Genomic DNA, 15,263 nt, shown 5'->3' on the forward strand with positions numbered 1-15,263 from the left:
GCTTCTTAGGAACAGAACAAATTTAATACCAAAGTTCTTTCTTCATGGCTGAATTAGTTAAGATGCTCTTTTTTATATTCTGCTTGGCTGGATTTGATGATCTTAGAGATCCTTTCTAACCTAAATTATTCTATGATCTTCCTCATAGGGAGGTAGTCATGAATTTGCTGCTTTTCTTAAGGAATCTTGATGTTATATTCACACAAACAAGAAGAATAGAAACTTTATTTTCCTTCTCTATATTTAAATGATTTGAAAAAGCCCATTACTACAGGTTGCTGGAGCAGGGAGGTGTTGTATCTGTGCTATGCTGTTTCTCAGGTATCAGCCTGTGTGTGTCAGAGGACAGGAGCATGAGCTACAGAGAACTTTGTTCCAGCACAGCTGCTCTAACAGCATGTTAACCTCACTGCAACTACCTGGACAACTGTGATAATTGCAAATCTGTTGTGCAAATTACGTCCAACTAACTCTGTTCTGAGCAGAGGCTCAGTAAAAGAATTAGTAGAAATACATGAAAGATTTCTTTTTTATATGAGGAACCTGTCCTTTCCTTGGCTGAAATAAAGCAAAAGCTTTATCTTCTAAAAATTATTAAGGGGAAGTTATATTTTACAGATTTTAGGCAACTTTCAAAGAAAGGAACCACAAATTGGCTTCTTTCCCCAGTCAGGTTCATTTCTTACAAGACAGTACTTTGTTTGTTAAATGCAGCCAGTGACAAGTCTTTTTTTAACCCATGGTCCAGTTTTTCTTCTCTCATGTAATGCTTGAAGTGTGACTCATTTTAGGTGATTATCTTATATGATGAGATGTAAGATGCATTTGTTCTGTAATGGCCAAATTTGCTGTTTGTCTGTTTCTGACAAATTTTACAGTGGTAAGGCTTCTTTGGTTTCAAAAAGTAGCTTCTGATTAACAGCCAACGAACATCTGGTTCGTTGTTTGGAAATCTGAGAGGGACACTTGTATCCTGCTTGACCAGCCTTCTTACACAGTGCACAGAACACTTTGTTTCCTGATAGCTTTTGCTTGTAACATGCTCTCAGACCTGAGACTTCCCATTAGTGTTTTTCTGTCCACTGCCAGGTCACTGAATTCTGCAGAAAACTTTGCAGCCTTACAAAGCTGCAGTGCCATGACAGACTGAAGTGGTAAACTGTAAAACAAATATGCTTTTCTTTAAAGCCATAAAACAGCATAGAAGGAAAAGAAATTTAAAATACTTGGGTTTTCTTTCTTACTTTTCATTTTCCATGTTAAAGTATTCTAAATATTTTGCTAACTTCTAGACTTGGGAGCTTCGTGTCAAGGATTAGTCTGAAGTCAATCAGACAATGACTTTTCAGCAATAGCAGATCAGCTAATAAAATGGTGGTAAAAGATTAAAAAATCCTCTCCTGTCTCAACTCAATTAAATTTTAACTGAAAATTGACTTTGCCAATCTGTTGAAGACTGAAGTTAGTTGGTAAGATATCTTTAAAGAACTTTGTGTTAATTTAACATCAGATGAAAACTGCTGATATCTCTGGCTCTGCAATGTCCCTGTTTGTCTTGATTGCACTCCTGTAAGACTCATGTCTGGTTGGTGACTTCTCTCACGCTGAGAGAATGCATTTCAGTTAGACTGTAGGAAGGTAAATGATAAGAGAATTTGGCACATTTACTTTCACTACAACTAATGACCTTGAATTGCTACAGAGATGTTAATTTCTGGACTGCATCTGACAGCTCTACTAAAAAGCTGCAAAGGGATTTTTTTTTAATGTGTGGTTGTACTGCATCATAGAAGGAAGACAGACTGGTGCTAAGAGACCTCAAAGTGTGGGCAGAACAATTTGAAAGAGACATAGCCCGAGCACAGGTGGCAGAAACAAGCTTGCAAGAGAAGTATCAGGTAAGCAGCAGGGAAATTGTGCATGATAACAAATTTTGTCATCATTATGTGTAACAGGTACTGCAGTATTTTGTGCAATCTGTACATATGAGAGTCACTAAATTGTTGTTTAAAGAAATAAGGACTCAAAGTGTCTTGCCTGTTATTGGTGGAGGAGTTACAATGCCAGCTCCAGCTTTGCTACGCAGGACAGTGCACAGATGGTTTGCCTAACACAGAGCTGTTCCCAGCAGTGTGAAGAGGGACTGTCCTAGTTAGGAGAGAGCATGTGTCTGTGCCTTCCCTCCAGATCCTGCATGATTTAGCTCAGATAGGAGGTGTGACTGAAGGCTGGATGAGGTGACAGGTGGAGAGGACAGGACACAGAGCTTTATTTTCATTCGCTCTCTCAAAGGTTAATGTCTAAATCAGAAATACAAAACTTGGCCTAAATTTTCTCCTGAAGCTTGACTGTTCTCTAAATGCAGCCACTGTCCCAAGTAGCATTAAATCCAGTTGTAGTTTTATCTCATCAGTTATGATCTCATTTCATATATGGTTTGTGCACCTGGTAGCTGAAGGAAAATACTAAAGTCCTGTCTATATATAAATAAAAAATATACAAGTAAATATAGAAGTTAAGTGCTATTCTTCTTTAGGAAAGATTAGGACAGCTATTAGTAAAAAATTTTCATAGGTTCTGGTACTTCATAAATGTTAAAGAATTTAACTCGTTCACTCTACTGCAATTGATTTGGTTTTCTCTTTGTGCAGTCATATAAGCATTTCAGAGTACAATATGAGGTAAAAAGGAAACAGTTTGAACTTGCAACCCAATCAGTAAGGAAAGATGGTAAATTATCCCTTGATCAAGCTGTGGTGAAGCAAGCATGGGAGAGAGTTACTTCCAGGGTAAGTTGAAAGTCATTGTGCTATGTATTTTTTTATTAAACAAAAGGTAGAATTTGAAATCCTTTAATAACCTGTTTGCTATTGATTTAAATGGGCATTAGGGACCTAAAAGAGGACCAAATTTCTGGCACTGCTGAATTATTTTGTATTTGTTTTGAGAATATTTACTGCACTATCATCTTTAATATTGCTCAAAGATAGAATATGAACTTTAAGAGAAGGACAATACTTGGAGATTTCGTTTTACTTGAATGAGTGGTAACTGTGCTCAGCCAAGTTAAAGAGGTTGTTGATAGTAAGAAAAGCATACACAGTGCCACTTCCAAACCCAATGTTCCAATGTAAATTGCTAGTTATTTGAGAAATTCTAATACAGCATTTTTTAGTATAACTAAAAAAATTCTCGTAATACTGAATATGTTACCAATAAATGAGGTTTTAATTCTATTTTTGACCTATTTTCAATAGTAATAAATTAATATTAGTATTTATGGTTGGAATTTTGGACAACTGAATGAAAAAATCCTAAGCAAATTATACTGTTTGACCCAAATTAAAAGTTATTAAGACATTATTACTAGTGTATATCCATCCTGCATAAATATATATTTTTTATGTCATGTATTTAACAGAGGATCTGTTTAAAATTATTCTGGAGTTTTCACATAATTTTCATGATATTTTCACTCTCATAACTGGCATTGCCACTAAGACACAGTGTTTTATTGCTATATTCTCCCCTCCACCGTCTTTTGAGACTCATATGAATCTTGCATATAGAAAGTATGTTCAATATAGAGATATAAAGATTTTATACAGGAGGATGATTTAAATTACATTGACAGAAGAAGTTCTTGTATCCCTTTTCTGTGCATATTAACTAATGAAATTCCAGGTATTTTGATTCTCAGTTGTTCCAGTTACTCCATTACTATTCAGAAAGGGAAATACGTAAATCAACAAATTCTTATGGAGATATTGTTGCCTGTGAGAATGCTGTAATTTCTCATGTGGAATAATCTACCTAGACTAATGTCTCAATTATACTCTGTTACATGGGGGTTTGATTTTACAGTGTAAAGTATGGTTTTTAGAAAGGTACTTATTTGTATTCTTTAGCAAGAGAGGAATTTGAGTCCTTTTCCTTTTACTTCCTAGATGCTCGATTGGCACATACACCTTGATAAATCCCTTCCTGCACCTTTGGGTACCATTGGTGCTTGGCTCTACAGGGCAGAGGCTGCTCTGAGGGAAGAAGTAACTGTCCAGCAAGCTCATGAGGAAACAGCAAACACAATACACAGGAAGCTTGAACAACATAAGGTAGATGGGGATGCATTAGTTCTGTGTGTTACCCTCCATTGTTTTCACAGCTTTAAATGATCCATACTCTGCAAAAATAATTATTTCTACTTTCTGCTGGTGGTAGTTAAACATTGGTGTCTTGTCATGGTGATTTGAACTGTGATATCTGTGGATCTTGCAACCAATATTCAGATATTCAGAATTGCTTTCAAGTGTTTTTGCTTCTTCTACCTGAAGTAGGTCAGGTATTACTATTTTAATTTCTACAGTAAAATTCCGTAGGGAGTTCATAATATTGGGTGCATTGTTCAACCAGTATGAACTAATTGGGTGAAACAGGAAAAAGGGAATAAATGGCACTAACTGTGCTGATAGTCAGTGCAGGTGACATTCATGGGGGGGAGAAAATCAGAATGCAGTGAATTTTGATAGTGTTGTGGTGACAGATAGCATGATAGCCATCTGTGATGGCAGATAGCATGCTGTGGTAAACAGGAAATTTTCCAGATGAATGTAAATAATTGTACCATCGTTCTGTGCTGAGTCCAAGTTCTCATTTAAAACCAAAGCAGTGAGGTTTTTTCTGTGGATTTGCATAATATGTGTGAGAAAAATGTATTGGTGAAAAAATATGCTGGTGAGATGATAAAAGAAACCGAACCAGTAAATGGAAGGGAAAAGATGGTGTAGAGAAAGGCAGTACTTGAGGCTGTATTGCTTTATATTTTTTATTTTTTCTCCTCTATCACTACTATATTAAAACTTTTTTTGTAAATTTGTTACTTTTTGTGTTTAGGATATGGGTAGGGTTTTTTCATCAAAAAGTAATGTTAAATCATGAAAAGCTGATGAGTTTCATGGTCACCTGATTCCTTTTTATTAGAACAATTGTAGCTCTTCTAACTTGAGTAGGAACTAATTAAATTTTTAAAAAAGTTAAAATCTTTAAGGAAGATATGGATTTCTTCAGGGTCTTGTCTCTTGTAATACTAAATTTCATTAATTTCTTGGTAGCATCAAAGATTTCAGGATTCATAGGATTTGACATTTGTTTAAAAAAAAATTAACAAGTCAAACACTCTTTTGTTCTTAGAATGTGAACACTGTAGACCTCCTTTTGATACATTCATAAGAAGTACAAAAGAATGTACCCTAAACTATTTTTTATTTGCATCAGAAATGCTGTGGTGAGGGATTTCCATGCCAACAAGTAAACTTTAATTTAGGTTAATCTGTGCCAGGGGTGTTTGCCCATGGGAGTGGGATGGAAAAAGCTTCAAGAGAAGCATATATAATTATATCTGTTCCTGGAGTTTGTTTTGTTGCTCAGATTTGAGTTGATGAATCCAAATATGCTACTGGATAGCACCAGAAATGCATTCATGTATTTTTCTCAGTCCTTGTTTCCTTGTGGCCTTCTGGTTTGTTTGTTTGGATTTGTTCAGATGACATCATTGCTTCCTTTTTATCTTTGTCTCATCTGGCAAAGGGTTATTTTAGTGAACTTTATAGCTTATGGCCTAATTGAATTTAGTACAAAATGTACAAGCTTATTTGGACAAACCTTTTACAATCAGGCAAGCACCTATGCTTATTTTAGTTGCTATTGCTACTGAGATCCAGGCATTAAGGGCAATGTCTGTGCTTGCTGAGGGTCATTTCCCAGAGAAGGATTTCATTTTATGAGCATGCTGTATGTAAGTTTTCATGAGATTCCTGTTGATGTTGGATGAAACTACTGTGATTTGTTTTGACTCACCAGTTAGGGGTGCATGTTAGGGGCATCCCTTTGCATCCCTTGTATGTCAAGGTCCCCAAACACAGCTGAGATATTTGTTCCAAATCTTCCCTTTATGTGAGACTATGTCAGTCAGGAGTCTTCAGCATGGTAAAATCAGCACATCACCTGCATCTGAGAAAGCCTAGCTCATTTCTCTTCACAGCAAGGTGTTGGCTGAAGCAGAAAACAATGAAAACCCAGACGGGTTGATGGGGATAGTGGGGCCATTTGGTGAACTGAGCCAGAGAATTTCCACTGATTCCTCCTGTGCAAGCACCGAGATTTGGCTGGGGAGAAGCCCTTCCTTGGCACATAGGAATAAATACATATGTAGGATCTGTGCAGAAGCTGCATTTTTTTCCCTGAGGTGAGAGAGGGGGAACCTTTGTATGATCTCCTTTGCTGGCAGGCTTCTGAACACCTTGTGCTAGCAGCTGTCTGTCTGCAGTGAAAAACCCCCCACCATTCCGTGCTCTCTCGGGGGACTTGACGTGTCACTGCTAAGAGTATCTCTTCAAAGGCTGCTGCCAGTCATTCACTTCAATATGTAATCTCCGGGAAGCCGTGTGAAGCGGTGTTGCTTAGTTACAGTTGAAGTGTGCTCTGCTGTAGGGCTCGCACTGCTACAGTTCACATCGCAGCAATACAGGTCGGGTACCACATTCCGCAGTCGCTCGTGCAGGGCTGAGGCAGCCATCCTGAAGTCTTTTGATGGTGAGAGAGTGAAAAGTTTACTAAATATGGAATATGTACTTAGAGAAGGAGCTATAGATCTTCCTCCTATATATAGCAGAGCAGATTAGTTGCTTAAAATTTCAGTCTATACTTAGCAAAGGTTAGTATCTGTTATAAAGATTTAAAGAGTAAATTTAGGAGGATTATGCTTTTGGGATGTTAGCATACTGGCAGACTGAATTTCAGAGATTATTTAATACAGTTAAGGGTTCTTGTTTTGTTAAACCTTTTGCAGTGTATCCTCTTTTAAAATCTTTTCTAATTGTTTGAAATGGCTAGAACAGAGCTTCACATAAGGAGGTTCCCTGGTGTAAACGTTTAAGTTGGTGTAAATGCTCATGTAGTGTGCATTACCTTGCATGGAAATGTGAGAGCACGATCAAATAGTTAACTACATTGAGTCAGCAGAGCCGGCTTAAAACTGTGCTTATTAGTTAGATAGCCTACTGTGAGCCTTTTCTCTCCCTCTCCTCCCTCCCCCCACTCTCTCAATATCGCTCTCTTTCTTAAAATCCAATCAGGATCTGCTGAAAAACATAGATGGTCACAAAAAGGCATTCCACGAGATCCACAGGACCAGGTCTGTTAATGGCGTGCCTGTTCCACATGACCAGTTAGAGGATATGGCAGACAGGTAAGGCTTTCAATCTGACATGAAAAGCTTTTGTGCATGAAGGGAAGCCTGTTTGCTTTTTTATCTGTTCATGCAGTGATCCCTGTCTAGTTACATTGCTCAGTGGCAAACTGAGATGGATGGAAAAACCTCCTAGAATATGCATTAAAATATACTGAAAAACCTGATGCTTTTAAGATTGATGAGAATCAAAATAAGGGATAAATTTTGGATAGGAGTCCTTTTTTTATACTGATGCTGTTATTACTTGTTCCTGGAAGAAATGTTATATAACAACCAGGATGCATGTGAAAAAAAAGAAAAATGACTTTGCAAAACTTAATAACAGAAGTGAACTGATGTTTTCTATGATTAAAAAGAAATGTAATTAGTTTATTGTTCAAGAGCAGTCATTAGAATATCGTCACACATAATTAAATGTTTGTAGATTCCAAATGAGGTGAAAGATTAGAAAAATATCCAAACTGCTTTCAGTGTCTTCTGCAGAAATGAATATTGCTCTATTATATTGTACTGTGATTCATTTTATAGGTTTAATTTTGTTGTCTCTTCATCTGAGCTCCATCTGTTGAAGATGGAGTTTCTGGAGCTGAAGTACCGTCTGCTGTCACTCTTAGTCTTTGCAGAATCAAAGTTAAAATCATGGATAATCAAATACGGAAGGCGAGAGTCCGTGGAACTGCTTCTTCAAAATTATATTGTAAGTTGGGGTTGTCCTCTTTTTATAACCATTTTTGAAATTCTCATATTTAAGTTTGCTAGAATTATATAAAAGAACAGACACAGATATCAGATTTGTCAGTCATCAACTTTATGACTGCATTCCTATGAAATATATATTCAGATGTGAATCTATCTTCCCCATGGAGGAACTTTAGTCTAAAGGCTGAAAGTAAAAATTATTCTCTTTGCATCATTTTTTGAAAAAGAGAAATATTATTCCAGCTGCTGTCCAGTGATTAATTTAGGAAGCATGTCTGGAGGTTCCAAATCTTAGATTTTTACTTCCTTTTTATAGCAATTCCAGAGAAGTTAATTTAATCTCCTTTTACACCTGGATAGAAGCACTTTATAGTGAGTCTATACAGTTTTAAGAGTTAAAGACAGAGGAGGCATTTGGCATGCATTCACACACAATATTTTTAGAGTGTTCCAAAAGACAAATAAAACAGAATGTTATTTTACCTTCATATATTTCTTTAATATAACATACCTGTAGGGGATTAATTTTCTTCTTTTAAAGAAAGATTTTTCTTTTCCTACTCATCATTAGTATATTAAACCCTTTTTTAAAATTTCTATTCTGGAAAGAGCTTGCTCCAGCTCTGCATCAGCCATTTACAATGTTAAGGAACAGAAACCCTTGACTTACAAGTGTTCATTGATAAATTCTTCTTCAGTGTTACGCTGCTGCATCTTTTTAAATTCACACGTGCAGTGCCAAGTGTAGGTAGAATGATAGTACTGCTGCACTTCTACATTAGGGCATGAAGGATTCTTTCACAGGCAGGGTTGGTCTAAATGTATTTTTCCCTTCTATCTAATCCATATGGGGAAACTTGCACACAAAAATTAAGTCTGAAAAAAACCAATGCAGTTACAGAACCATTCAGAGCCAGGTCAATGAACAGAGAAAATTAATGATGTCCCCACTTTTTTGAGAAGAAAATTTCAAACTCAGTGGAATTTGGGTGAAATTCTCACTCTTCAAAGTGTTTAAACTCTAGCAATTAGGGACACACAAAAATTCAGGAGTCAGTTAACCTTCTTTTATAGACAAGCTTTACAAGCTTCAGATAATTACTTGAATTAACTTAGTTTACTGGAGTGATGTGCAATAACTAGGATTGTAGTCCATTTTTTTACTTTCTAAGGCTGTAAAAAAAACTACTCAAAGGTGACAAGGGAAATAATAAAACAATGAATAGCTTGAATTTTCATGGTTTTTTAGTAACTTTCTTATTTTTTTTCCTTTAAGAGGAACATGAAGTTATTAATTTGTAAATTAGTTTGCAAATGCCTCAACTGTTCTTGTAATTCAGACCACTGATGCTGAGGTGATCTTCAGGGAAGGAAGATGCTTCCTTGCATTATTTCTGAAACTGTATAACATCAAAATGAGGAAATCAGGACAAGAAGATAAATAAATCTCATTTTCACTCTTGAAATGGCCTTGACTTCTGCTCCTTCAAGATGTGATGGAGAGAGAATTGATGTACTTTGGCTTACCTGGGACCAGTTTTCTAGGACTAAGGGACAAGTGTTACTCTTCCAGTATATTAGGAGTCTTACATAGGAAGGCTGTAGTCAGTACCTTATAGTCAGAATGATTATATTAGCAGGAGATAAAAATGTAAGTCTGTTTGTCTGCCAAAACAGACTGGGGAATGTCAGCATTCTAGGAACATGCGTAATTAGGATCTGGATAGAACATATGCCTGGAAAATATTTATGTACTGTAGCTTAAAAATAAAAGTGGTGATTTTTACTTAATCTTAACATCTTTTCACCCGTCTGTCATACATCAGAAGTAAAGGTCAGCACAGACTTGCACACCATCAACATGAATAATAAATTGTACCAAATTGCACTGTAATGGAGATACTAGGTACAGTTATCCATGGATCTTACCCCACGGAAATGTGTTGTAGCACTGCTGTGTTAGCACTTTTTTAGCATCATATGCTACACTGGTTTGACAAAGCTGCTTATTTTCTTCAAGGAGTCTTGTCAGATGGTAGACAGTGTTAATCAGTAAAATGTCTTTATTTAATTTTTGGAAACATTTCAGATAGCTCTTGATATCAGTGTTACATAAGTTTTTTTTGCTCTTTCACGTGAAGTCTTGGAGGCTTTGGTTCAGGTTAGCATGTCGGCATGGGTTTGGCAAAGGTGAAATCATGAGTCTGTCACACAATTCATGATAAATCCTGTAGGTTTTCATACATGGCAGATTTTGTTTTAACAGGAGAACAGAGAAAAATTGTGGTTGTTCTTGACTTCTAGTTTCCTTAGTTATAAACACAGTTCTAAATTATCTACTAGATAGCTGTTGTAACCTGACATAGCAACTGTCAGAGGTTTTAAATAGAAAGGTTTTAGATATATACTGGCAGAATTATTTTTAAGTGCATTTTTCATGTTATATAATATGGGTTTATGAACACACAAGATCTGATTCTCCTGTAAAAATACATTGAACATGGACTTCATTTGAAACCTGGTTTAATCAAAATCACACTTGCTTGATTTTGTCCATTCTGGCATTCCAAAGCTTGTATAGACATATGTGGGGAAATTCCTTAATTTTTTAATCTGTAGCTGAGAGGGATGAGATGTAACATAAATTACAGAACCATTCCAAACTCTACCTTTCTCTTCTTGTTTTAACACTGGTAATGCGAGATATAATGTGCTTGCATAATGTAAAGCTATAATTCTGTATTGCACTTAAAGGAAATAACATTTCTGAAAGACATGTAAAAAAAGGTCAGTTTCATTTGCCATAAGGGATAAGGAGGCATAAATGTCAGAGGCATAAATTTTTTACCAAAATATTTCCAGATAATTTATTCATCGCACTTTAACACATCACAGAGCTAAACCATCACTCACAAAGGAACAGAACTGTGTCACACTTTGGAAAAGCAGCATCTCTTTGTGCAGTGTTTCCATGATCTTACTTTTTGGCAATTGCAAAGGAGGTAAAGAAAAATTGAAGAATAAAGCAAAAGTTTTTCATCTATTAGGGTGTAACCTGTCTTGCTGCAAAGGCTTAATACAGGAACAATTGGATATGATTTTTGTGATGACATATATGAAGGAAAATTTCTGTTTTATTAAAATTACTTCACTTAGTTTTGAGTGTAAAACAGTTTTCATTAAACAACTTGTTAGTTACTCAGTTTCTGTATATTCTAAGTATCATGTGCTACTGATTTCCAGCAAGACAGCAAATAAGGAAACTTCAAATAACCTTTCCATGTGGAAAGTAAATAAATCTGTATTTGAAATTATATACTCTGCTGTACCATTAAATTGAAAAGGTGGCATTTGTATGCTGTTTTTTAATTATGGTATTAAAAATATTATTTTATAATGATGAAAATATGAATGGAGGAATAATGAAGTTAAATGTCGTCATCAGTATCCTGATGTAATTTTATATAAATTATTGCTAATCCTAATGCCCATCTTTATTTTATCTGTTTTTCTCTTTTCAGTCTGTTATTGAAAATAGTAAGTTCTTTGAGCAGTATGAAGTTACCTACCAGATCTTGAAACGAGCAGCTGAAATGTATGCCAAAGCAAATGGCTCAGGTAAATGTCTATATTTCTTTGTCACTAGCATGTGGGCACCTGGTCCAGAGCAGGCTGCTGCTTCTGAATCTCCAGAGAAGGGGGGTGGTCATATTCAGACTTCCTCCTGGGAAAAGCCCATTTTCCATGCTAACTCTTGGATTATTTCAGTGTTATTAATTAGGGATAAAAAATTGTGACAGAAACCAAATTAGGAGTAGGGAAAATAGTGTTCTAGTGCCTGGAAATACTCCCTAGCTTCACTTAATTTAAAAGAAAAAGGCAACTGGGAGTTGGTCCCAGTATTGCAGTTGCAAAATCATCCTTTGGTTTATTGGAGGTTATTCATTAAGTTTGAAAACCTGCAGGAGGAACTCAAATGGTAGTTGCAGTATGGACATACATGAGGAAAAATGTATAGCTGATTCAACAGCTGGCTCCTGTCATTCCTGAATGCTGCTGAGTTCAGTGAGAATTCCAGGGCAATATTTGACCTAGATAGTTACAGACATGAGATCACATTAATCTGTAGCACAATAATGTCTTTGGAGGATTGTTGCAACTGCTGTTAAGGGAGGGAGGAAATGGATACTTTAATTTGTTGTGAAAATTAAATTGATAATGGCACCCAAATTTTACAAAAGTAAACATTTTTTCAAGGTATTCTTACAAAGAACAAAAGTCAGAGACTTATTCAATGCTATTAATAAAATCCAGTAGCAAATTCTGTTCTAAAGAACAAATACTAACATAAGTGAATTCAGCAATAGCAGTTCAAAATGGCTAAAAACTCTTTAAAACAAATATATTTTGCATATTTTGTGAAGTCTCAGCATTTGCTTGCCCTTTTTTCTTCTTTCTGGAAGAAAATGGAATGAGGACACATTTTTTCCTTTATTGCCATGTGGAAAATGCTAAAAGTTAAATGGCAAAAATTAGCAGCAGTTTGGTTTCAAAGTCAATGGCAGGAAGACCAGAATTTCATTCCACACTTTTCAATGTAGACATAATATGTGTTTTTATATTATGCAACTCTCATTTGCTGCTATTTTTAAGTCAAGCCTGTCTCTTGATTTCTTTAATTGCAGATTTGAAATGGACACCACACACAATATGCAGTGTTACTGTTTTAATTTAGCACTCATTTTATGTACTTTCCTAAGTCTTTAATTCACACATTTAATTTCTCAGTCATGATCTTGTGCTAAAATTGGGCTCTGAACTGAACATTCGTATATTAAAGCCTACCGAAATAGAAATTACATTAAAATAACATTCCCTGATGACAGTGAATAAGCATGATATAAAGTTAATCTTTACAGAAATGGTAATGAAACAAAATAATCAATGTTTTTCCTGTATCTCAGTGGAAGAAGTTGAGAATGTGATGAAATTCATGAGTGACACCACAGCTCAGTGGAGGAACCTCTCAGTAGAGGTGAGAAGTGTAAGAAGCATGCTAGAAGAAGTAATTGCTAATTGGGACAGATACAGCAGCACTGTGGCAGGTCTGCAAGCTTGGCTTGAAGATGCTGAAAAAGTGCTGAATCAGCCTGAACATTCCAAAAAGGTATGTAGCATATTCATATGGCTGTTTTGTAAATTGTGAAACACTGAATTTTTTTTTTTTTGCATTTGCTTAGGTTTTGCTCAGACTTGGACATCCTGTCTTCATTCAACACAGGAGATTCAGTGTTTGCTTGTATAGCATCTAGAGACAAATATATGTGTACCCAAGTATATACATATATATATATACACAATAGAGAAAGCCTTATCTGTGGTACCATGACTAGAGGCATCTTTGACATGAATACAGGGCAGCAGTATTGCTCAGAGGTAGGAATGTCTCATGATTCACTCAAAGGCAAATACAGCTCTTAGCACCAAAGTGAGTAATCATGGACTACCTATAACGACATTTCCACTGACTGTTCTAGATGACAGATTTCAGTACACATAACCTTCAAAGAGCAGTGTCATTAATATGTGTTGTTATATTTGATAGCTGATTAATTAACCCATTTCCCTGGCATTTCAGAAATCTTTTAGACACTTGATTTTGGAGACCTGAAGTTATAAAGATAGTTCTGGTTAGTTTGTTGTTTCTGTATTTTTTTTTTTTCCTTTTGTAATGTTAGAGTACTGAGGCACTGAGATTTAGGTTTGTAAACCTTCAATAATAACCTGGATTGACTTGAATAGTCCTGTGTTTAATAGGTGCTGAATTTGCACCTGATCCCAATATAGCAGCTGCATAGCTCTTCACACTTAAGTAGGGTTCTCATGGGCTATAAGATGGCAAACTGACATCAGGTCAGGAATGAGCATTTCATGTTATGTGAAAAAAACAGTATACTTTTTTTTAAAGTTTGTTAGTTCAAACTGATGTAAATTAATGGAATACATTTTTAAAATAAAATAAAACAGTGAAAAAAAACCAGTGTGGCATAATATAGATGGAAAAAATTATTACTTGGCAGGAAGGATGACTTCTGCTGATCAGGGTGATCTTAGATAATGGTGGATGTTTTATGTAAGTAACTGAACAATTATTAAAATTAAATATTCTTAAATCCATGTATATGAATAAAATCAAAACATTTACTTTTCTGTTTAGATGTATAACTTTATCTTCAAAGATTTTTCAAAGCAGAAATTTGAACATACCCATACAGTATATACTTGCTTTTTGTTTCTAACATAAATCCAAAAAGTAATTCTTTTCATTCTGATATATGATTTCAAGAAATTCAAGAAATCTTGTTGAAAACCTTAGACTTGAAGCTTTATTCTTCCCAAAATGCTAATTTTTTTCTTAAAAATAATTGGCTCAAACCTGTTAAAGGTTGCTGAGTGATAGCATCTGTAGCATGTCTGTAGATTGACATACATATTTACAAGTTACTTCTACTTTTAATGTTGAATTTGGCTCTCCACAGCAATAATGTTTACTTAGATAGTTCCAAGGATAGGTCTGATTTAGCAGTTTTAATATTTGATCATTAAAACCAAAGTAAATTCTTATAGTGGTTTGTAAAATTAAGTTTTACAGCCATGAAGAAAAAACATCTGGAACACCAGGTGAAAGATGATAACTATTGTTTGGAATATGGCATCAAACATTTTTAACATTTTGAAATATTTTTTCTCTAAAGCCACAAAGATATCAGTAATATGATACAAAGTTGCCCATTTCCATACCTTACCTGTATTACTTAAGGCCTCTATATTCTATGGTAGGCTACCACAGTAGCCCTTCATCATGCTGTCATGATTTTGTCTTCTTTGCATTATCTCTGCATTGTTTCCAGACCAGCATGTTTGATTTGGAAGAGAAAGTGCCCTGTTGGCTTTCTCATTGGCTTCAGTTTTCAGAAACCTTATTGTGAATCTGTAATACTGAAGATGTTGCAAAAAAAATTACCAGTATGCTTGGATTTTTCAAACTGTTCCTTCTACAGCTCCTTTGTTTACTTCCACTACCTCTTAAGCACTTTCCATAATTTCACTCTGTCCTCCCACACTTTTCTCACACAGCTGTATCCAAAAGGTTTTAGAGAGCTTCTAGATCTCATCTAGTGAATTCCTTAAAAAGAGGTGCAGTGTTTTAATTGAGAATGAGGTGTGCTTCCCAAACTTGTTTGAAATTAACACGTCTTAGGTTGGCTTCTGAAATGGAGAGCCTCCCCAGCCAGGTCTGCAGAAGGTAATGGTTTGT

General features: G+C 35.5%; 1 protein-coding gene across 17 annotated transcripts in view; it reads left to right on the plus strand.

The window, feature by feature from the left end:
- The window catches only part of SYNE1 (spectrin repeat containing nuclear envelope protein 1), a 290,057-nt gene that overhangs the window by 76,028 nt on the left and 198,766 nt on the right, over positions 1–15,263 (plus strand). For 16 of the 17 annotated variants that reach the window (XM_054279435.1, XM_054279434.1, XM_054279440.1 and 13 more), the window contains 7 exons: positions 1,791–1,898; positions 2,652–2,789; positions 3,948–4,112; positions 7,131–7,243; positions 7,775–7,943; positions 11,467–11,563; positions 12,910–13,112. In XM_054279435.1, the coding sequence (XP_054135410.1) occupies positions 1,791–1,898; positions 2,652–2,789; positions 3,948–4,112; positions 7,131–7,243; positions 7,775–7,943; positions 11,467–11,563; positions 12,910–13,112 (993 nt within the window). Of the gene's footprint in view, positions 1–1,790; positions 1,899–2,651; positions 2,790–3,947; positions 4,113–6,453; positions 6,589–7,130; positions 7,244–7,774; positions 7,944–11,466; positions 11,564–12,909; positions 13,113–15,263 lie in introns of those variants that run through there. The other variant, XM_054279449.1, reaches the window with a different exon arrangement.

This window comes from Melozone crissalis, unplaced genomic scaffold (genome assembly GCF_028551555.1).
Source record: "Melozone crissalis strain CALT ecotype California unplaced genomic scaffold, PUWL_Pcris_2 ptg000027l_1, whole genome shotgun sequence".
In the NCBI taxonomy this organism is placed as follows: Eukaryota; Metazoa; Chordata; class Aves; order Passeriformes; family Passerellidae; genus Melozone; species Melozone crissalis.